The 23745-nt window shown below is 39.1% G+C and overlaps 1 protein-coding gene across 1 annotated transcript in view; it reads left to right on the forward strand.

Annotated features, from left to right (window-relative positions):
- The first annotated feature begins 2361 nt into the window (after positions 1–2361).
- The window catches only part of CRYBG1 (crystallin beta-gamma domain containing 1), a 130743-nt gene continuing 109359 nt past the window's right edge, over positions 2362–23745 (forward strand). Inside the window, exon 1 of the mRNA XM_067546540.1 lies at positions 2362–2692. Within this exon, the coding sequence (XP_067402641.1) occupies positions 2403–2692 (290 nt within the window). The 5' untranslated portion in view covers positions 2362–2402. The remainder of the gene's footprint in view (positions 2693–23745) is intronic.

A 23745-nucleotide genomic window follows, 5' to 3' on the forward strand; every position in this document is an offset into this window, starting at 1 on the left:
AGATACCAAAAAAAATTGTTTTCTTTGGGGCATGGTTTATATCAAATTTGAGGGGCTCCAACCTATGAGGCTATCTATCTGTGGAGCAAAAGGGCTCCTATAAATACTTCATAATTCACAGCACCATAATGGAATAAGAAACCATATTTATGTGCTGGATTTGTTTTACAAATTCTATGCAGTCCTCTCCACAGTCAGTCACATCATTTAAAGGACTAGCTCTAGCTGAAGTCCTTACTCAGATAAAATTCCCATTGGTTTCTTCAGGCCCTATGTCAGAAGTTATCACAAGAGTTATTAGTATATAAATGGAGGAAATCCTGGCCCCACTTAAATCATTGGGAGTTTTGTTGCTGACTTCAATGGCATGAGATTTCACACAATGATTTGCAGCGTTTTTTGGTGGACTCTGAACGTGCATAACTAGAATTTAAAAAGTAAATGGTAGTCTTCATATACAGATTATTAGAAAAGGTTTTTCAAATCACTATGGTGTTGGAATAAGAACTAAAATAGGAAATTCAGTGATAATTTATTATTATTATTATTTATTATTATTTATCCAGTGCCATAGATGTATAGAGTATTTTTACAGACAAATCAACCAATTTTTCTTCCATTAAGGGATTATAATCTATTTTTCCTGTGGAATTTCACAATTACATAACATCAGTTTATGGTAGAACAGTGCTGATGATCTAGAACAGGGATTCTCAAACTGGGAGTTGCGAGCCCTTAAGAGGTTGTGAGGTTATTATGGGGTGGGTGGGGAGGGTTGTGAGCGGTCAGCCCCTACTCATGCTGGTAAGGATGACACGGCATGGGGGGGGGGTCATCACTTTTGGGGGAGGGTTTGTCACAGCATGAAATATTTTCAAAGGGAGTCCCAGCAAAAATAGTTTGAGAACCCCTCACCTAGAATAATAGTAAGGAAGGTTCAATAATTAATGAGTAATTCATGCTTCCTCACATCTAAATTATTTAATTCCTGCCACAGTTCTGGAGCGCTTTAATGTTTGTTGATGATGCCCACTTTAATGCCAAAATATTTATTTATATAAATATTCTTATATGATTTAGTGTAGACAAGCTAACAATGCTTTCCAGACATTCAGAGTTGCTGCGTAGATGATATTATTAGGGCCAGTTCTATTCTGAAAACTTGGGAAGGAAAGAGGACTATCTACTTGGTCTTTTTCACTATGCTGAATGAAACTGAAGTGGAAGGTGATAGATAGTAGTTCAGGATTCCTTGGCTAAGAGTTTTCTATCTTGAATCTATTTGTTGCATGCACTTTCTTTGAAACGTAACTACTGCAAATCTAAATTGGTTTAGACAAAATCTAGACTGACTTGTTCATGAACATAAATGTCAGGACTGTCAATATGCGACCAGACCATCATTTTAACGTTCCTAAATAACTGCCTAATATCTGTGACCTTCCCTAGTCATCATGGTATCTAATGGCATTCATAAAATGCTTCTAAAAGAAAAATGACCAAAATTTTCAAACTAAAGTTAGGAGTCTAAATCCATAGCTAGGCACTGGACTATAGGTAGCTTCATTTTCAGAAGTGCCGAGAACTCACCAAGCATAATGAATTCAGGCCATTTCACATTTGAAAATCAGGCCACCTTAACATTTAGGTCCAATTATATTTAGGCATGGCGACTTCAACAATTTTGGCCAATGTTAAAAGATAGCGATGTCTGTTGGACAGTTCTAGTTCACACCCGCCTGAAACATCGTCTAATGTATTAGATAAATACATCCCAAGAGTGACAAACGATGTGGCAGACTTACTTGCTATCTTCAATGCTCCCTCCTGCTGTCGAGCCAAATCTCTTTCTCTTGGGTGGAAGAGACGTACCTCGTGTCTGCTACGGTGGAGCACGTTGACTGAGCAAGCGTTGCGCAAGAACAGAGAGCCCTGGGCAAATGGGCTCAGCAGAAAACAACAAGATAATATCGTATAATTTGCACCCTGGACAAGGCAAACCTCTCGCTTCCTGTGCAAGAGAGGGTGGCCCTGCTACTGTGCTGTTTCCTCGGTGGGGGAGGGATTGACAGCCAGGGGTGGCTTGAGATGAGGGAGGAGGGATTTAACTGCCTTGTCAGGCAAACAAAAACAAACAAACCCCAAGTCAGGAAATCATTGCCGAGAGCGCCGCGCCGCGCCGCGCCGCGGGACCTGGCGGGGAGGGAAGGGTGGCAGCATCAGCTGCTGCTAGGGAGGTAGGCGCTGCTGGGGCAGCCCCGCAGCTCGTCCCCAGCGGGTGCTGCGGCTCCCACGGTCTGGGCTGAGGCACCGGGCTCCGGCGACAGCCCTTCACTTGCTGGCGAGTTCCCTGCGCGCCCGCCCGCGGCTCGGCTCCTCCAGCAGCGGCAGCAGCGGCCGGCATGGAGAAGGGGGGGCGCCGGCGGTTCGGGAAGCTCTTCCACTGGAGCGAGTCTGAGGACTCGGAGCCGGAGCCGGGCGGGGAGACGCCGTCCCCCCGGCGGCGGCGGCAGCGGCAGGTCGAGAGCAGCCCCCCCGAGGGGGAGCCCAAGAAGCGCTCGGCGTTCAGCCCCTGGCGCCTGAAGAAGAAGCAGCAGCAGCAGGCGGGAGAAGCGGGCGGCGGCGAAGGCATGTCCTCGTCTCCCCCGTCAGCCCTCGGCGCCACCCCGGGACCCGGGACCGCCACCGCCAGGTAACATCCTGCCTTCCCCCGCTCCCTCACCGGCCGCCCCCTTCGACCCCACCTCTGCACAGCGCAGCCCTCCGAGGTTGTGCTTCAGTGCCTCTGCCAGCACTCCTGTCCCCCGGGGACCCCAGTCCGGCAGGGCGACTTGCCTCCAGAGACCGGGAGGAGGGAGGCACGGGGAGAGACGCTGGCGTTGGAGCCCCCCCTCATGCCCGTGGCTGTCTATGGAAGTGATTTGCCACCTACAAGCTTCATATCCTTGAATCTTTAGAAATGAGCCAAAACAGGAACCGTCTAAGTGAGCTTCCTTCCCCCGTGAACTTTGAGATTGGGAGAAAATAGGATCAGGTCTGACCCAACCAAACAAAACCCCACCGTTGGGAAAGTCAAATCCAGTTTTGGTCTCTATCTTAAGACTGAACTGCCTGATTGAAGAGAGAGAGAAAGTGTGTGTGTGTGTGTGTTGCGAGAAAGAGAGAGAGCCAGAAAGTGAACATGAAACACACCGTCTGATATGTCCATGTGCCTACTTTGACATGGGAATCAGTGCGTTTCCCACAGTAAATGGACTAAACGCATTTCAGCCAAATCATTGGTGCATGATTTAAGTGTGGGTTGTAATGGTCAAAAGGCCGATGACTGTTTACAGGTAAGGGTAGAGTACTTGTTTGCACAATATTCACTTTTACAAATACAGCTGGCTTTCCGTGGATCTGATTCATGTTGTTGAAACCCAGAACACAATTAATCAAGTCATGTACAATTTTAAGCTTTTTGTTTCTAGAAGTGAACATGTAGCTGAAAGATAGTTGCTTACTTAGCATAATCCTTTGCATAGAACCTAGGACTGATATTATCAACGTGTTTTGTGTGTAAATCAATCCATGTATTAATGGGCATAAGTAACAGTCACCCTATGCCTGAGGCAGAAAGAAACTTCCTGGGTAAAAAAGAGTTCATAAAATGCACATGATGTATTTTCAGTAACTGCCATAATAGCCAGTTGACTTAGTCTACAGTCTTTCTGCACTCCAGGACTCAGCACAGAAATGGGGCAGTAGGGGAAAGGGGCTTTAAACCCTTTTTTCAATGGCATTTCCCCATATTTTCAGCCCCCAGGGTAAGTTGGAGCAAGTCTCAAGTTCCAACAGCCCATAGAGGGCTGCCCGCTGTTGGAGATGAGTTATAGTGCAATTTACTCCAGCTAGGCCCCCTCCCTTTCCTGGCATAGCCGTTTTTTGAGGGAGATACATTCCCTGAGAGCCCTTACAGCCCCTTTATGCTGCTGGAGCTGTAGGGTAACTGAAAATCCAGACCCCTTATGTATTTAATGAATTCATGGATGGTAATGGCAAGTTTGGGTGAAACAGTACATTTCAGACTTGGTGCTTATCTGAACAGCAAGGTCTTCTAGGCAATTAAAAGTTAATAGTGTGAGTGTTATAGATTCAAAAGTGCTCAAAGTAAAATATACATCTCTCAATTATATATCATTCAAATTTGAGAAATGTTTGTATGTGGGAGGAGTACGTCTTTGTATGTGTGTAGTATTTTTACTAAATTAAGGATAGTCAAGTGTACCCATTTAAAAAAATCCACTACAGAAGTTTGCATTTGAATGTGTATATGGAACAACTTCAAATATTTTTCATATATTTTTGTACAAATATTAAACAGCCCCTTGTAGAATGATTGAAATAGAAAATGGTGTATTTTATAATCTTGTTTGACAGCCAAACTCAACTTGATGTTCCTTGATGAGGACACTTACAACACATACCCTCTTTCCCCCTTTCCTCCCAAACCTCTCTCTCCCCCCCCCAAAAAAATAAAGCCAAACACAGCTTTTTGAAACTAGGGAAGGAAGAAGAGTCAAAGACTCAATAAGGTACACAATATATTGCTATGCCAATGTATAAATGGGGAGATGTTCAGGTAATAGGTTCATGGGTACCTATTACAAAACCTGAAGAAAATAAATAGAGGAGATTAAAGAGTAGAAACATTGTAACAGTTAAGTCTAAATTTTATACACCTGACAATGTGGGTGGGAATTTTGCCTGCATAATGAGTAGGGACTTGGTATGACAAAGTGTGAATAAAACCCACTAATTACTAGATGTTGAAAATGACAGGTTTATAAATATCACACAAAAGCACAGCTTTTTGTTTTCTATTCCTAGGGCCAGTCATTTTTTTGTTGACTGCAAGGTGAGAGGGATAGGCCCCTAGTTTGCAGAGCTACTGGGAAGGAGATTTGTAAACATCTTTTAATAGAAATTTACATGTTTATGTCCACATCACTTCCTGAATGAAACTGGCCTTCCTAGAAGAATCCAAGTACTTGCCCCTGTTAACCTGTAGTTTTATATCACCACACCAAAAAAAGAGAGAAAAAAAGTGTGTGTTGGGGGGGAAGTGGAAAAAAGAAATTGTTGTACAAATTTGTTTTTTCAGATGAGTACTGTGTTGTATAATCTGTCTCCGTTATAACATTACTTTTCAATATATTTTGTGCAAGTACTTGATTCTTATTAAATTAATTGGTTAATCCACAATTAGTTAATTAATTAATTAATTAATCCACAGTAGGCCAAAAAAAAACTTTATATCCTAAATTAAAGTATATGTTAAAGAGAGATCGTTTTTAAAATTTGAGGTGCTTTAACAAACTGTCTCATTTTGTTATGAGACAGTATTCATGAACTTCACTGCAAATGTGAAGGCTTGATGTTTAAAGGTACCTATTCAGAATAAGGATGGGAAGTTTGTCTTTAAATCTAGTTGTAAAAAATCAATGTTTGAGTGGCAGTTACACAGGGCATGTTGTAGTTGTGCACAGACAGTCAGGATATGGAAATACAGTTATGTTTTTTTATGATTTTTGGTTAGCTATCATTTTGTCTTACTAAGAGATTGTCTATCCTGTGTAGCAGCTGGCAAGTTGGACTAAAAGCTCAAAAAAAAACAAAAGAAAAAAGATTTCTTTAAACTTGAAGCTACAACTGCAGAACATTGTGCCTCAACATGGTCTTCGCCTTCTACTTCCTTTACAATTGGACTTCTAAGATTGTCAGAAAAGCCTGATCAAATCTTCCCTGGACTGTCTTCACAACAAAGACTTGTTATCTCTGGGAAGGAGACAACAACTACAAAAGTGGATGTGTGATACAGCTAGGTCAGATAGTGCCAGCTCAGAAGAAACTGGAATGGAAAAAATGCTAGCGAACAATAATTCTTATTCTGTATGAAGAAGAATGGAAGTGTTCGCAAACGAGGCTATACTAAGAAGTCTACATTTAGTTGGGATTACTACAAATGTGGAGGGCACATACCCAAGGGAGGATCATAGGGTTGCCAACTCTTCGACATTGAATGGCAAAAAATGACCTTATTTTTAGAAAGATGATTATAGAATTCCATCTCTGAAATTGGTTGGAGCAGCAGGTAACAGAAATATCTATACTATGACAGATTATCATATCTAAAAATAATGACAAAAATGAATTTGCCTTAATCTATATTAACAGTCAATGAAAAATGCAACTAATTTATTTAGACTGATAATACAGGCTAGTATAATAATTGGTTTAATGATTCACTATTCATAGTTCATGAGTCTGGTGCTAATTAGGAAGTACATGCTCAATATACATTATTTCTGTTGTGCTTCATGCTTCTGAAATTTAAAAAACACTTTTATTTGGAATAATTAATATGTATGTATTTTGTGTTTATCCTTGCTGAATGATGATATGGGGAGGTAGATACAATTGTCTGCAAAAGTCTGAAGAATATGATCACAAAAAATCTAGCTTGGGTATTTGCAAGGGATCCATCTTCTTAGCATCCAGGTACTGGAATATAAAAATTGGTATTAGCATAACAATTAATCCCTAATGTACCTTCCTTTTCTCTCCTTGAGTTTGGCTGCCTGAACCCTCTCTTTCTCTTCTATGAGGTTCTTTAGTTTCTGTTACTGAAGAAATGTCAGTGCAAAGAGATGAGTTTTGCAATCAAATCTAAAGATGGTTGGGCTTGGGCTCAGTCTGCTCTCACTGAATAGGGAGTTCCACAAAGAGGGACCATTTTCCAAGAACACCTGACCTCCACCTCCCCAAAAATGCTATCTATTCCCCACCCTGGGTCTCAACCAAAGGAATGGTTTCCAAGGAAAGACTGATCCCAACATACTGAGGACTTTAAAAACCGGGACCAGAACTTTATTATGGACTCGAAAGCAGACAGGGAGCCAGCGGAAACCATGTACCCTTGGTGTTGTGTTTGTTTGTTTAACAACCTCGATAAATGGGCCAACACACAGTGCACTCTCTGAAATTTTTGTCTGGCCCTCATTGTCAGCCATAAGTACGAATAGTTACAATGATGCAGTTATGAACCAGCAAATGCCCAGATCACAGCAGCAAGGGTCTTGTCCGAATGAAATGAATGTAATAATCTGTGAAGTTGGAGCTGTTGAGATGTTTCTTACTACTGTTACATCCCTAGTTTCGAGGAACAATGATAATTTATAATAATAATCAGACACTTAATGATGTCTTGACAATTTCAGGGCAGATGCCCTTGATTGAGGGCAGTAAATGAGTAGCTCCTTTGATTGTTTGTTTGCCCCTGTGTCCACTACTTCCATTTTTATCTAAATTAAGATTGATCCAGCTGGTCTTCATTTAGGTGTTGAATTCTTACACACAGTGGTATGTGTCCATAGCTATGAAGAGGTGAACAGTGACTTTTTAGCAAGGAGAAGAGCAATTAATTAAGGTGTAGTAATGGTATGAAATTGAGTTAAGGAAAATTTAGGCCAAATATCAGGAAAAATATCCTAAATGTAAGGACTTTTAGATTATGGAATATACTCTGCCCCAGACAGGAACAACAGCTCAGCAATATATTATATGGAGAAATTCTGTCATGGCAGGGGGAGACAAAATGATCTAATAGTTCTTCACCATATCTAATTTCTTTGACTTATTTTTTTTACTATTCTTTGCTTTAACTTTTGAATGAGGAGAAATGTGGGAACCATGCTTCATGGTATGTATATAATATTGCATTTTGATGATAGATTAATTGAGGCTTGTTACAAGCTGACTTATCTGAAACAAGAAATTTTACTAATACAAGACTTTGGCAATTTTACTAAGAACAATTTTACTAAACTGCATTGTTCTGAACTGCATTAAACAAAATATGACAAAATAGGGCCCCAATTCTGCCAACACTTAAGTATGTGTGCACCTTTACATTGTGAGTCATGCAGTTGCAGTCAATGGAACTACTCATAGCACAAAGTTATGCATGTGCTTTGTTTGCAAGATTGGGCTGAAATGTCTAAAGCAGTGGTTCTCAAATGGTGTTCCGCGGAACCCTAGGGTTCCGTGGGCTGAGCGTAAGGGTTCCGCGAAGAAGAAGTACCGCACCGCCGAATGTTAAAAAAATCTGGTGCCGCCAATCAGCTGTTCGCACGCCGCCGATCAGCTGATGGGGCCTCAGAAAACGGCCTTGAAAGCGCACCGCCGAATCCAGCAAATACCGCGCTGCCAAAAAGAGGAAGATTTCCTTGTCTTTTCGGCAGATGGTATGTCATGTGTGAGCAAGGGTTCCGAGGGCATGGTGTGGCTGGGCAAGGGTTCCAAGGGCATGGCATGGGCGCACAAGGGTTCCGTGGGTGGAAAGAAATTGAGAACCACTGGTCTAAAGGCATTACTAGTTACATTTACTTTGCAAAATTATGTGAGAATGAAAAAGGGGCAACTACATAATAAACTATCCAGAATTATGCCATAAATAAGCACAGTGCTTTAGGACTAAAAATATACTATTCTAATATTGCTTTATAAAGGAAACGAAAACAAGTTCTAATAAACTGTCAAGATATACTTGAAGAATCAAATACTTCCTTTTTTTTCAAGTATTGTGTGACATTGTCACTTTGTGACGCATGTATGCTTTTTAAATATATATTTCTGTAGAAAGATACTAAAATAAAGAGCAAGCAGGAACAAGCACTCATTGCCTTCCGGACAGTAATAATTGCACTGAATTCAAAAAGGGTGAAATGTACTCTCCTGTGAAAGACTTAGTAAGAATGTCTGTGCCTTAAAAGCCTGCAATTGCCTTTCACAGGATGGGGGTGATGTGGGCTGAGTAGCCTTGTATAGAAGTTTCTATGTGTCATTTGTGCTAGAGTTAGGTTATGCAGTGACTCTGAATAAGTCAGTGTGAAGTGGAGCATGATACTTTTCACTTTTGTTCTTTAATTAAAATTGGCATTTATGTTGGGTATTTATTTGTGAATTTTAACAACTAGTACTGCTAATAATTAATTACCTGATCTGCTACCTTTGAAATGAATGGAAGTTTTGCCTTTTGACTTAGTAGTGAGAGCCTGCTCCCATTCTAACTTCTATGTTTTCAGAAAAGTCACTAATTCTTTAGTTCAAAAATATCAAATTGTGGTATACAAGTTGTTTTCTTCTAAAATACAGGTGAATTATCACTAAAATATGCTCTTGATGTCAGAAAATAAAACATAATGAATGGACTTTGCCATTCACATATGTAGGAATCATCCATATCTCTTTGAATATAGCTTTAGTGCTTCTAAGTTTCATTGGCACTTTTTTTTTTTTTTTTTTTTTTTTTTTAAAGAGAAATCTGAACTGTAGTTTTTCAGTAGGGGAGCATAATGTACACAAGAAGGTAGTGACCCAGTGACTCCCTGATCCTAGGAGGAAGCTAGGATGTCCTACTTCTGTTTTATTTATAGCAGTCATATGATGTCATTTGCAATAAGTCATTTTACTTTAGTCATGCAATCATTTTTGTTTTTGTGTGCTGTGGGCTGCTAATTGCAAGTGCCTACTTGCAAAGTCTGGGGGCTTTAGAAATTGTCAAAGAAACAGTTGCAGTAATTTTTTTAACATGGGCAAAACAGCATATTTTTCCCTAATGTTGTTCTCGAAAATGGTTATAGACTCTAAGGTCAGAAGGGAGCAGTATGACCATCTAGTCTGACTTTCTGCACAATGCAGGCCACTGAACCTCACCCACCCACTCCTGTAATAAACCTGTAACCTATGGCTGACTTATTAAAGACCTCAAATCACGACTTAAAGACTTTAAGGTACACAGAATCCACCAGAAGCCGTGCCACATGCTACAGAGGAAGGCAAAAAGCCATTACTCTTAAAAAAATATCAGCTTGATGCAGACACTTGGCACGGAAATGTTCAAACCAAATGGTTAAAGTTTGGCAAAATTATAAGAAATTTAAGATGATCGTCTAATAATGGAAAGAGTCTTACATCCTTCACTGTAGACTGTGCTAACAGCTCTACCTATTGTGACTGACTGCTCAAAACTTTACCTGTAATGAGGCTGGAGCATATATTACGTTTCACTTTTGAGATAAGTTGTCTTTTACAAGGAAAAAACAAGTGGAAAGCAGTTTGTCGATAGGCATAACATCAGAACTGAGAGACTTTTTTTTTTTGTGCTTATTCTGTTCTTTTTGAGCAACAGTTTAGCATTCTCTTTTAATTCAAGTGTTTTTAAGCCAAAATAGATTATTACCTGAATAAACAAACTCCTGTTTTTTCATGTTTGAGAACTATGACTCTATACAAAAATGTATTGAATGTTCTTTCACTTTTTCTTACAATACTGTTTTGGCAAACTGTGTGTGTGTGTGTGTGTGTATGAACTTTATGATTTGAAAGTAATAATTTATTACCTGTTTTTTATGCACTGTTCCAAACAGTCCTATTTGGTAAGTAGGATGGTAAGTACTCTGAATTGGTGACTAGGGTTAGAGTCCATCTTCCTTCATATGTACACCCTACCTGATAAAGGAGAAAGCACAGAAATTATACTAATGTTACATGCAAAAAACTACATTAAAAGAACATTATTTATGTTGCAAAGTCAAGCACTCAGAAGGAAATACCAGATTTAAAGTTGCCTGTGCAACCTTAATTTGGCATCCTTATGCATTGTAATTGAAAACTTGTATCCTAATATTTAATTACAACTCATACAATCAAGCCCCACCCTCACACACACAGCCTTTAGTCACCCCACACTCACGTTTATTTTCTCCTTCCTGCCAGACTGCAGAACCAGTCTCCCTCTACCCCCTTCCACTCCGATCCTTGCCACTATTGCACTCCCAGTCTGGCTTTTGCTTCCTTTACATTTGATTTTGGTGGCTTGATACTCCATGCCTTCTGGGATTAGCAGGGGAGGCAGAGGAGAGAAAGATTCCCTGCTCTCAGTTCTAGTCCCAGACCTGGAGTTGTCATAGCCTGGAGCTGTAATTGCAGGGCTCAACTCCTTGCAGTCCCAGGTAGGACCATGCTCAGTGCAGATAGAATCTTTGGGGAATGAAGTTATTGAACTCTAGGAAATCTCTGCTGAGCATATGCAAACTTCATTTCTTCCTTTCTCCCTCCCTCCCCCTCAGAATATATAACTTGGACAAATGTAGGCAGATTTTCATGGGGACAACAGAAAAATGCAAAGTTACATCCCTGACACAAAGGCTGCTCTCTTGCCAAATTTCAAGTCCTCCAAAGTGCTAGAACTTCTGAAAAAAAGAATTTTTTTAACATGAGCAAAACAACCTATTTTGCCTTAGCCTTGTTCTAGGAAATGATATCAACCTTAACCAGATAATCATCATGGAAAATTTCAGCCCAAACAGATAAAGTTTGGCAAAGTTACAAGCAACTGAAAACAGGGTCTTTTAATGAGAGGTGTCAGGCAACTTTAATCGTAGGCAATGCGAACAGTCTCACCTATAAAACAACTCTTCAAAACTAATATGAAAATATTAGGAAGGATTTGATACTGAAATCAAACCTTTTTTTCAATTTCCAAAATTTAAAAAAAAATACATTATCAATACTTTGTATGCATTTGGTAGGGTTGACAACTTTATATGCAGTATTTATTAATATATTATTAATTTCTGACATTTAGCAATACTTCCTATCACACAACTTTCATGATTGTACATCTTTCAACATGCACACTACCCAGTGCAATTTATCACAATCTATTATTAAACGTCAGATGTTTTATTATATAACTCTCGCACAAAGGCAAGATGTGAGCAATAAGCCATGATCTATCAATGTAAAAGACCATTCAGCTATGCACTGTAAAACGTTTCGTGGTGTATTTGAAAAAGATCATTATATTATCAGCTAAACAGCATCCTCCATTCCCAAATGTTCAGAAGCACTCTTATTTTGCCATTAGCCTCATTTTTAAAATGAAAGAGTGCTGATTAGGTAGAACTGTACTGAGTGGAATTATTTGTTTCAATCACTTTTTAACACTATCATCTAGATGAATGAAGTTAACCAAACACATTTTAAAAATTACATGAACTATATAACATTTAGAAAACAAATACAGCACACTTCAGTATGCATTTGATGAATCACAAAAATCCTATATTTCAATATAGTCCAATGCAAGAAGCATAATGGCTATTTTAAAGCATTGAAGCACAGTCCACAATCATAAAAAGGACACAGAAGCCATTTAATAAACTGTTTTTCTTCCAGACAGATGTCTCATGCTGGTAGTAGCTCCTGGGGAAGTGGGGTTAAAATCTTTTTTTTTTTTTTTTTTTTTTTTTTATCTATTAGCAAAAAATACATTTCCTATCAAGTTACATAACGTTTGTCTGTGGTTCAGTAGTGAATATTTTGATAATGGCTCCCTGACACTGTTTTCCTGAAGATATAAAGTGCTTTTATTTACTGTTAGAGCAATTATAAGAAGGGCTGATAAATGCACTTAAGAATGGTAGGAAGACTGGCAGACAAATAGACAAGTCTGCATAGTCTTAAGACGTTTAAAATCCCAGTTGGTTAATTTGTTGTTTTATCTTTCTGCATTACTATTTTTTGTGAGCATTTGGGATAGTTATCTTCCTATTATCATATTTCTGGGATGTTTTACTGAAGTTGATGTGATGTTGTGCCTAAAGCCCCTGATCCAACTCCTATTAACATCAGTGAGTGTCTTTCCATGGTCTAGAATAGGACTTGGTCAGGCCATAGGTCAATAACTGAGCAGAGGATTTTTAATAAAGATGTTCCAGTGGAGACCATTATCTTTCATTTGCCTTGTGGTCTGCTTCAGGGCAGTGCAACAGCCTACTGCCCCTTGCTCAGGACTTGTGGTAAAGTCACTATTGACTCATAAGTAGTTAATAATAGTGGGAACAAGAACTGGATTAGAGTATCAATAAGAGTTTAATTGTCATTTGTGAGGAAAAATTATTTAATTATTCAGGTATGAGTCTGGCTGAAAATCTTCCTTATCATATGATACAATACAAAGCAATGTCTGATAGTAAATAAAGTAAAAATTGTAGACTTCCAGATTTTAGTGAATAGGGCTGTTTCTAGCAGGATCCCTATGGATCGGTTCTTGGTCCAGCACTCTTAAATATGCTTGCCAGTGATCTAGATGATGATATAATATCTTGGCTGGTAAAGTTTACAGAAGACACAAAGACAGGTGAGATAGCAAATAATTAGGAGGACAGGTTGCTGTTACAGAATGATCTGAAACACTTGGTTAAATGGTCACAATCCAACAAAATTTGTTGTAATACAGCCAAATGCAAGGTTAATACATTTGGGAACAAAGAATGCAGGCGTTAGCTACACTATGGGAGACTCTATCTTGGAAAACAATGACTCAGAAAAGGACTTAGGTGTCATTGTAGATACCCACCTCCCTATAAGCTCAGTGAATACTGTGGCTAAAAGGGTTAATGCAATCCTTGGATGTATAAAAAGGGGATTATCAAGTAGAAGCAGGGAAGTGATCTTGCTAGTATATATAGCATTGGTAAAATTGCTATGAGAAACCTGTGTCCAGTTCTGGTGTCCATACATCAAGAAATACTGGAAAGTGTTCAAAGGAGGGACAGAGATGATCCAGGGGCTAGAAAACGAGCTTTGCAATGTGAGACTTGAGCAGCTCAATTTACTCAGCTTGTCAAGGATAAGGTTGTGGGGTGACTTGATCATTGCATAGAGATATTTACACATGGAAAAGATAAGACAGTAGAGGCTTTTCAATCTTGCACACAAAGGCATAACAAGATCCCATGGCTGGAAGTTGAAGTTAGTCAAATGCAACCTTGAAATAAGATGCAATTTCTTAGCAGTGAGGATAATTAAATATTGGACCAGATTACCAGGAGAGGTGGTGGACTCACCATGAGTTGGAGTCTTTAAAACAAAATTAGATATCTTTCTAAAATGTATGCTTTAATCCAATTTATGGGAAAAGCTCTATGGCCTTTGTGTACAGGAGGTCAGCTAGATTATGTTAATGGTTTCTTCTAGCCTTGTAGTCTATGAATCTGTAGTCAAAATCAAGAAGTACAATAGGGTTCTGTAATGCTTGTCATCAAGAGCCATTTTTGCCCATCCTCTGTAGTGGTTACAATCTCTGTAAAGGATGATCTAGCTTTCTCTAATCTATTTTACCTAGAAGGGTGTATTTTCTTCTAGAGCAGTTCTTGGTGGCATAGTACTGGTTTTCCATTGTTTTAATTTTCCTGATGTTGTTAGTTGGGAATTTAGAGTGGGCATCCCACTGAAACTAAAGAGAAACACAGTAATCACAAGTGCTGAGGGGTTATCTAATAACTATCTGGGAATCCTGTGCCATTTGTGAGTCATTTAATGAATAACCTGTTATACACAAAATAGTGCGAATGCATAGAATGTTGGAACAGTATTGTATGTGTTGCATGAGGCCGAAACAAAATGATCTCTAGTACACGGGAAGAGTAATTTAAAAATATTGTCTGTGCATATGTTATATGGCCACCTCTATCTTAGAAGTGGAAGCCTTGTCTTGATGGTCCACTCTAGACACTGGTAGTGTTCCAGCAAACTGTTAGGGATTTTTTTCCCTGATATAAATATTTGTTCCCCACCATTGACAAAATGATCACGATGTATCTTGTTTCTGACCCTTGCAAAGTTGAGTACAGAAGTTCAAACTGTTGGGGAGAAAATTGGAAGGCAAATGGAAGCTGATCTGCTTGAAAGTCAATATGGCCGTCTATCTTCTCTATCTGCTCTACTATTTGTGAGCTTTGCAGGAGACCAAGAGCTTTTTTTTATTTATTACACAGCAGAGGTGAGAATTGTGCAGTGAAACTGTTAAAACTAATCAGCCTTATTGTTACTTGCAATGGAAGTTCAATATGCCCAGCTACCAGGTTATTGTCATGTGATCCCCAGGGTTTGATGGTGGATCCAGCATCTTATTCCATGGGAAGCAACCTTCTTTGTCATCTGTTATTTGGGAGTAATGACACTTCCTTTCTCCCACCTTTCGTCTGTCTGGTCTATTTGAATTGTAAGCTCTTCAGGCCGGGGACAGTCACTTACTATGTGTTCGTAGAGTGTATAGCACAATGGAGCCCTAGTTTTGATTAAGGCCTTTCCATACTATTATAATGCAAATAATATTTAATAAAAATGATTTTGGTTTTCAGGGCTGTTAGTCTACCGAGCTCTAAATAAGCACATTTGATTTAAAACTGTGGCTGATATAAACAAGATATTTATCAGGTTTTGTAATATTTGTATAATTTAAAAAGATATGCATGATACATGGTGCTGGGAGGGCGACGGGTGAGGGAGGCAAGAGGTTTAGAGTTATATTAAACTCCCAGATGCAGAAATATTTTTGAAAACAATGCAGTTGATAAGCCAGTTACTTACTGATGACAAGTCTGTTCATGTGAAATAAGCCATGTCGTTCCTGCTTAATGACCCAATACTCTAACATGGTGAATGTTACAATTCCTGTTTCATTCAGTGGGGATCGGGAAGGTTCAGCACCTTCCACGAGACATTCACCGTGTCCCATATTTGGGCCCACATCTAGTAATGTTTTAAGAAAATGAAAGCTACCTCCAAACATCTGATTAAAAAACAATCAATAAAATTCCTATAGATTATCAGGAGGATCTAATTGTTATTTATAGTGTGGATCAGAGGTATATAAAAATAATCCTATATTGTGTGCCTCATGTTTTGGTTTTTATGGATTTTCGCTTTCCTAGGAGAAATAATAGTGTCACTGTAACAACGAGAGTCCTGTAGCACCTTAAAGACTAACAAATTTCTGCAGGCATAAGCTTTCGTGGGCTGCAACCCACTTCGTCAGATGTGTCATTGTAGTATTCATATTACTCCCTCAATGTGTAAGTCTACTCGTTTGGACTGTCTTGTGCCTTGTGCTTAAGACTTTGAGAAAAGTGGAATGCAAATAGAAATTGATCTGTTTGAAAGTCAATATTACACTCTGTCCATTTGAGGAATATTTGTGTGCTTTGCTGGAGACCAGGGAGTGGGTTTATGTATATATAATCTCACAGCAAGGGTGAGAGTTGTGCAATGGAACCAGAAAGCAGCACTGTGTATCCTTAGCAGGAGTTATTTTCTTCAATGTGAATGAGAGAAGAGCAGTTTTTCATGCAGGCTCTTGTGGATTTTAAATTAGCTAAACTTCCTATTGGACCAAACTCTGTTTGGACAGAGTTGCTGTTTTTACCACAGTTCATTAGGAATGAAATAGATGAAAGAGGGTAGGGAGATTCCTAGCTGCCTCTCCACAATTAATTTAATTTAAAATAGAAATTTCATTTGGAACCTAGATGTCAGTTTTCCATTGAGTCATTTGACTGCTCTTGTTAAATGTTGTCACCTTAAATAAGTATTTGTTAGTGCTACAGACACTAATTTGTTCATTATTTAGTATATAAAGTGTTTAGTATGAGTCAAAACAAATAAGAATTCTCATCCTGAACAACGTGTGTGCGCGCTAAAGCTGCATGACAAATGTATAACCCTTAGTAGTTATTACACTGTTAGTAACAAGAAGCTTCATCTTCTGTGGAAAAATAGGAAGGGTGTTCTATTAACCTTACAATACAGCTACTCTTGCTGGGATAAAGTCTATTCAAATACCACATATTTATTATGTAAAGATAGAACATTCCTCCTATATTTCCCTTAAGGAATAGTAAACATGGTGAGATAACTAGGCTTTAGATGTATAAACAAGACAATAAAGTAACTCCAATTATAGTATACTGCCTTTATCAATGTAAAATGAATTTAGTAATACTGTATGACAAGGGCACAACATCAAACCTGAATATTGTATAAGTGAATTTTGTCATAATTACATTTTTAAATGAATATTATTTTTGTGTACACTTTAATTTTGTGCTCAGATATTGTTACATTGTATAAGAACCTAGATGGATTATTGCAATTTCCAAGTTGTCTGCACTAGAGAAATACACCGTGAGTAATTGAACCAATGGAATTGTATCAGTGCAGTGCTCGTACTGTAATATTTTACTGATGACTAATTCAGGTTTTGTGATAACTTCTTTATTTAAAGGAAACATAGTGCTGCTCTGCTGCTGTACTGTAGCCTGGCTGTATTTTCTGCCGTAGTTCCTGAAACTGGTGCCTGACTTCATGTGTGAGAGTCTGAACGAATAGGAAGCGTCCTATAGGATGTGTGGCAACTTTAAATTACCTGACAATGCTTAACCCTTTGTGGCATACCTCCCTTTAATTTTTTCCCCTGAATGAATAAGTTCTAGGAAATACAATGATTGAACATAGCAATATTTTTATAACAATATAAACTGTAAGTAAGTATTATTTTATAATATCAGCAGGTTTTTTTGACTATTTAAGAAGTTACCTATTATAAGGTCTTTAATATTTGTTTAGTCTTTTCCATGTAGTCTGATTAATACATAAAGATCAATCCAGAAAGTTTATTTGTTTATTTATTTTATTTTGGTGCATCAGTTCTCAAATCACTCTTCTTGGCTAGCTGCTCATTTTCTTCCACAGTTGTGTTCTCGGGTACCTCTAGTAGATGTTTGTATCCTAATCTGGTGATCATTAAATGTGAATGAGATGACTTTTCTTAAGTCTTTGTAGTTTTTCTGGCCAGTGACCATCTTGCAAAACGCTAACATTCTTTGATTAACTGCAGTAAAGGTCTTGTGCATCTCTCTTGACTTCTCTAATCTCTCTTCCAAGATCAGTTATTTGTCAATCTTTGGTATATTTCATATCTGTAGCTAAGTATGTGTAGATCTATTATACAGAAGTTCAGCAGTGATTTTCCACTGAACTGAAGTCATTTGTTCATTACTACAGTCCTTGGAATTCCTTGATTTACAAACATGGAATTAATGTTCCTGACCCCAGTCGAAGCTGCGGTACACTAAAGTGTCATTTCCTCTGGAAAGTTGCTAAAATTGTTTATTATGATTAGGTGTTCATTACTTTCTGAGGATAAAAATCAATTCTGACTTTTCCCAGGGAACTGCAGGGTGTATAAGGTATCATATGGTCTTTTTGCTGTGAAGCTCTAAACCTAAGGCAGATTCCACACATGCTTGCTGTTCCACCAATATCCATCTGTGACCAACACTTCTTTTTGATTGTCATTCCAATTTCTGCCCTTCATATATTCTTTCTACCATTTGCTTTCTCATTACTCAGAAAACTATTTTTATACATTCATAGTCTCTGTTAGTATTCCCAAGATCACTGAAAGGTAGGTGTGCGTATAAATAAATAACATGGAACATGCAGGTTAGAAGGGATTACTTATATTATTATTCGTCTTTTGGTCTTAGATGTTTCTCTTTCTGGTTTACCTTTTTTTTTCTTAGTGACACAGTACATGACATTTTTATCATGTTTGCATGTACTGTTTATTTTACATCATATGTATGCATGTCATCTAACACAGCACCTGCTCCAAACAGTGTGTTTGCAATTACTAGGTAATATCCTGGCTGGAACTCTAGCATCTTTCTGTATGTTTACTTTTGCGTTTTCAAAAGTTATCTCTGTGATGGTGGTTCTCCAAGTATTTTTGTATATTGCGATTAGTGGTTATTACTTAGGCTTTGAAGAAAATCTTGAAACTTTGTACCTCCATACACAAGGCCTAGCATCTTTTTCAATTTGCACGTATGTGTTTGCTGCCACTGTCATAGCCCTTGTAACATACGTTGCAATCAGTCATGTTTTCCATGTCTCTGTAGCAATATAACTTACAATCCTTTTGAAGCATCTGTGGAGATCTTGCTCTCCTTCATTGGATCAAATAATTACAGTATTGCAGCTGATATCAGTACATGCTTCAAATCCTTGAACTTTATTTTATGTTCTGGGGACACAGCTATAAATTTTTCCCTTAGATTTTAAAAAGCTTCTGATAAACTCCCTGATAAGACTATTAAGAAAAATAACCTTGAAATAAGAGGCGATGTTTTGTTGTGCTCTGAAAGCTAGTTAAGTGAAGGTTGAGGTGTAAACAGTGTTGTTTGACTTTGTAACTTTCACCTGTCATCTGGCTGAATTGTTCCAACTTCCTTGGTTATTTCTGCTTCCCATATCATTTTTGACTGTGAGCTCTGAGGCTCTTGAAGAGTTTCTCTGCTGCTTTATTCTGTTTTCTGAAGCTTAGGAGTGAAGTGTCTTAGGGGTGTCAAAATCTGGCTAAATAATAGCAAACTTAGCTGCCTTTCAGACTGGAGAAAAATTAATATTGGGTTCCCACTAAGCCCCAGTATTGGGACCAGTGTTATATATTTTATTAATGATTTTGCAGCAGGAAGTGGACTCTAAATTGAATTTTGCTGGAGAGAATAAGTTATTTCACTATGTAAAAACCATGTAGGATCGTGATAAACTCTGGATGGATTTAAATACAGTGAAAGAATATATGGGGCAGCATGATGGCACAAGAAATTAAATGTGAAGAAATGCAGTTGATGTAACTTAGCTGAAAATGTCTACAAGTCTGTAATATGTGCTAGGCCTCTGAATTTAAGGAATTGTCTGTGGACAAAATACTTGTGGTGAAATCCTGGCCGCATTGAAGTCAGTGACAAAACTCCCAGTGACTCGAATACTATCTTGATTTCCCCTTGGAATCCTAATACAGTAGAACCTCAAAGATAGGAACACCAGAGTTATGAACTGTCCGGTCAGCTGAACGCTCTGTGGAACCCGAAGTAAGCAATCAGGCAGCAACAGAGGTGGGTGGGGGGGAAAGCAAATACTATACGTTGTCTGTATTGCATCTTAAAGGTTGGCATATCTGGGTTTCCTGTCCCCAACTGCACTTGCCATGTGAGAGGCAGCCACTTACAGGTAGAAGGTGAAGACGCTGAGGTTCACAGGCACGGCTATGCACCCCTACTGCCAGCGGAAGGCAGCCTGACTGGAGCATGTAGAGCAGAAGTACCGCCTCCCCCTCAGGAAGGGGGAACAAGCCTGAGCCTGCTGTTGCAGCCAAATTCTGGCCTGGAGTGGGAGCCAGAGGCTGCGCTCTGGTGGAGTTTTAAAAGGCTACAGCCTGTGCACCGATGTGGCCCAAGACTTGCCCATGGCTGCATTCCTGGGTTGTGGCTGCACTTCTGAGAGTGCAAGGGGCAGGGGAGGGAGGGGTGCTGACAGCGGGCTGGTGCCAGCCCCTTGCCATGTGCTGCCTCTGGAGCGCAGCAGGCAGTGCACAGAGAAGGGTGAGCCAGGGAGAGGCGGCTGAGGGCTGGGGCTTGTAGTGCCAAGGGTGTGGGGCAGGCCCCCCCAGTTCAGTCCAAAGACAAGAAACAGGAATAGGGCAAGGAGCTGCTTGCAAACCAGGCAGAGCTGCCAGGTGCCACCTTTGCAGAGACCTCGCCCAGCCTGAGCTGGAAGACACTGACTGCAGGGTACTGCCCCATAATGTTTTGTTCAGAGTTACGAACATTTCAGAGTTACGAACAACCTCCATTCCCCAGGTGTTCATATCTTTGAGGTTCTACTATAGATAGTCTGTGATCTAGCATCATCTGGAGTGCTATAGCTATTTGTGATTGTCTCACTTAAGGTGTAAATAAAATTGAAAGGCCTGAAGATGAACCCTGGTGGGTGGAGGCTGCTGATACTTGCATGGTAGATTGAGAAAACCAAGAGAACTTTAACTTTGAAAGGAGAAAAATATTAGATCTCATGAAGTATTCAGAATTATCAAGGGTATTGTCACAGGATGGACTGGGTCCTTTAAGAGAGAACTGGTCCACCCCACCTGAGCCTCATTTGCAGCCCATGAAAGCTTATGCCTACAGAAATGTAATTTGTTAGTCTTTAAAGTGCTACAGGACTCTTGTTGTTTTTCTTATTAAGGTGCCTCCTGAAGCAACCAGCCTGCTCACCTACTACAACTTGGTTTTGATGTTCGTTCATACTTTGCTGAAACTTCTCACTAGAAATCTCTCATTGCCATATGCTGCCTCCCAATGCTGGCAAGGCTTTGCTCTAGTTAGGCAACTAGTATGCTGGGACTGCTGCTGCTTGTTATGCTGCTTATTTTACTATCATCTGATCTTTTTTTTTCTGCCCATTCTCTGTCCACTGGATTTATCCAATTCTGGAACAGGGATTGTTTTTTGGTTTGAATGAATTTTGACCAGGCACCTAGCAAAATGTGGCCCTGATCCCTTACTGGAGTTTCTAGGTGCTACTGAAATGCGAATATTAAAAAATAAATATTAATACTTTTCAACCATTACTTCGTCTTAACATCTTTTTTCATCACCCTGTACCTGCCTGTAACTTCTAACTGCTTGACTTGTGGGACTCACTTTTCATACAAAATCCTTATCTTGGGTTAGCCTTATAGGGACAGAAATGCACAAGCACAGATGTCAAAAGCTTTGATCTGTACAAAGAATTTTGACCCACAATGTTAGCACAAGTTCAAAGTTACTTTTCCCTTCCTCCAAAAGTAACAAATGTGCATTCATTTGCAAAACCACTTAAATTTAGTTTTTAAAAACGTTGGTATGTATTGTTAGGGCACTACAGAAAGTGCCTCTTTCCTGTTTTTTAAGAAACCCCTGCTCATGTGCTATCTCCCAGAAACCTCAAACTTTCTCTCACTATCATACCTGTGACTCTTTCAAGCTGCTCTCCAGTCTCCTTTCTCCAGCATGCCCAAGAAGCTTTGCTATTCTCAAAGTCCTTCTTAAAAACCTGCTTCTTTCAGCTAGCTCTCTACTGCTAATTGTCCAGCCCCTCTCTCATGCCTCTAGTCCTTTAATCCAGTTCAAATTAGAATTTAAATATTTATTGGGAAAACCCCTCCTACCTTTGAAAGTAACAAGATGCATGTCAAACTAAACATTCAGTCACTTCGCATCTTTTCCTATTGTTGTCTATAATTTGGTCTATTTAGAATGCAGGCATTCAGGACATTGCACTGTACATGGATGTAAGAAGTCAATCTATAGCAATAACATTATACAAATAATTCATCTTTTATATCTGAGATCTGAGAAGTAAGGTGGACTGGAGCCCGCTTTAATTAAACCGTCAAGTTCCTTTACTTGGAACTGGCAAGGTCTTTGTAACAAAGGTATTTTCCTGAATGCCTGCCGAAAATCTGCTTTTAAAGCCAACTATTGCTTGTTTACAGAGTATAACTTTAAAAAGAATGACTAACTGAACAAATTTAATTAGGTTAAAAAACAGACTGTCTTGTTTGCTCTGCTTCTGGTTTTGTGCCTCCTTTGTAGTGAGTGCTATTCCAAAAGAGGACTAGTGGACACTGGAAAAAATAAAATTTTGTGTTGCATATAGTCAAATATCTCTCTCAACAGAGATTTCAGAGGCTGCTTTGTAAATGACCTCTCCAAAGGTAGTTCCATGTGGAGAAACTTTGCAGTCTTAAAGGGATGTTATCAGGTTAAATGTATTTGAAAATGCATACTATGTTACTCATAACAGCTTTGAGTCATAGATTTTAAGCCAGAAGGGACTGTTACATCATCCTGTCTGAACTCTATGATTAATACTGAAAATTTTAAAATTCTGATTTACATTTCACAATTTATGCCATCTATTTTCTGCAATTTTCTCAGTTTGGACAATGAAAATAGACTTTCTGCCTAAATTATTCTATTGATAGAATGCCAGTCATTTTAGTACTTTGGTTCTAGTGAGTAAAATATGACTTAAACAATAGTAACCTTTGCTGTCATCTCTCTGCAGATTGATCAGTTGTACTTTTTGATTTTTTTTTAAAGTAATCATGGCTCCTGTTGATGTGATTTGTGTTTTGAAAGGTGGTCAGAATAAAGTGCTTTCTGACCTTGTATTGTTTGATAACCTAGGACCCAGCTCTAAAAATGTCTTGCCTCCTGATCCTGAGAGGCTACTTGTGGGTTACTCTAACTATGTTGTTGCATGCAGTTGTCTTAGATGGGTTACAAATAACAAGGTATTTTCTATGGTAAACTGGTTCTAGTCCAAATGTTTTCAGAAGGTTACAAGTGGGTTAAAGCAGAGTTTAGAATGGAATAATGTATGGAGCGGATAATTATAGAGGTGCTGGCAGGGGACTCCATAACAAGTCATTCTAAGGGCTGGTTCACACTTACCGTGCGATTCGTTGGCAGTCGACGGGAGTTACGCAAACTATGCAGAGTAGTTTGAGTAACTGACGTTGACTGCTCTGCTTCCCTTCTGTGCGCTGTTCTCACTGCGCTGAGCCGACGGGAACAGCATTCCCATCAGCTCAGCGCTACGCTACTTAAGGGGGTAGACTTACTCAGTCGACTTCCTGATCGATTGAGCAGGTCTCACTGTCCGCTCAATCGATCAAGAAAGATCGATCTGGCGGCGGTGATTTTGCCGCCGTCAGTCTGAACATAGCCTCAGTGAGACATTTCAGAGGACTGTAGGGGTAGTCAATCTCCAAACTGGCTGCACCAGTGCCCTTACAGTTTTTATTCTATTGACGTTTCAGTGATAAAACTCATGCTTCATAATTAATCTGTTTGAAACTGTATCAGGCTAAATAAAGCTTGTTATGTGAACTTTTTAAAAAGTGAAACAAGATTGAAATTTTAGTGATCGTGTTTTGGCCTTTTTGAGACATTTACTTTATTA

Source organism: Emydura macquarii, unplaced genomic scaffold, assembly GCF_026122565.2.
Source record: "Emydura macquarii macquarii isolate MOO-44397 ecotype Brisbane River unplaced genomic scaffold, CSIRO-AGI_Emac_v2 contig_1146, whole genome shotgun sequence".
Lineage (NCBI taxonomy): Eukaryota > Metazoa > Chordata > Testudines > Chelidae > Emydura > Emydura macquarii.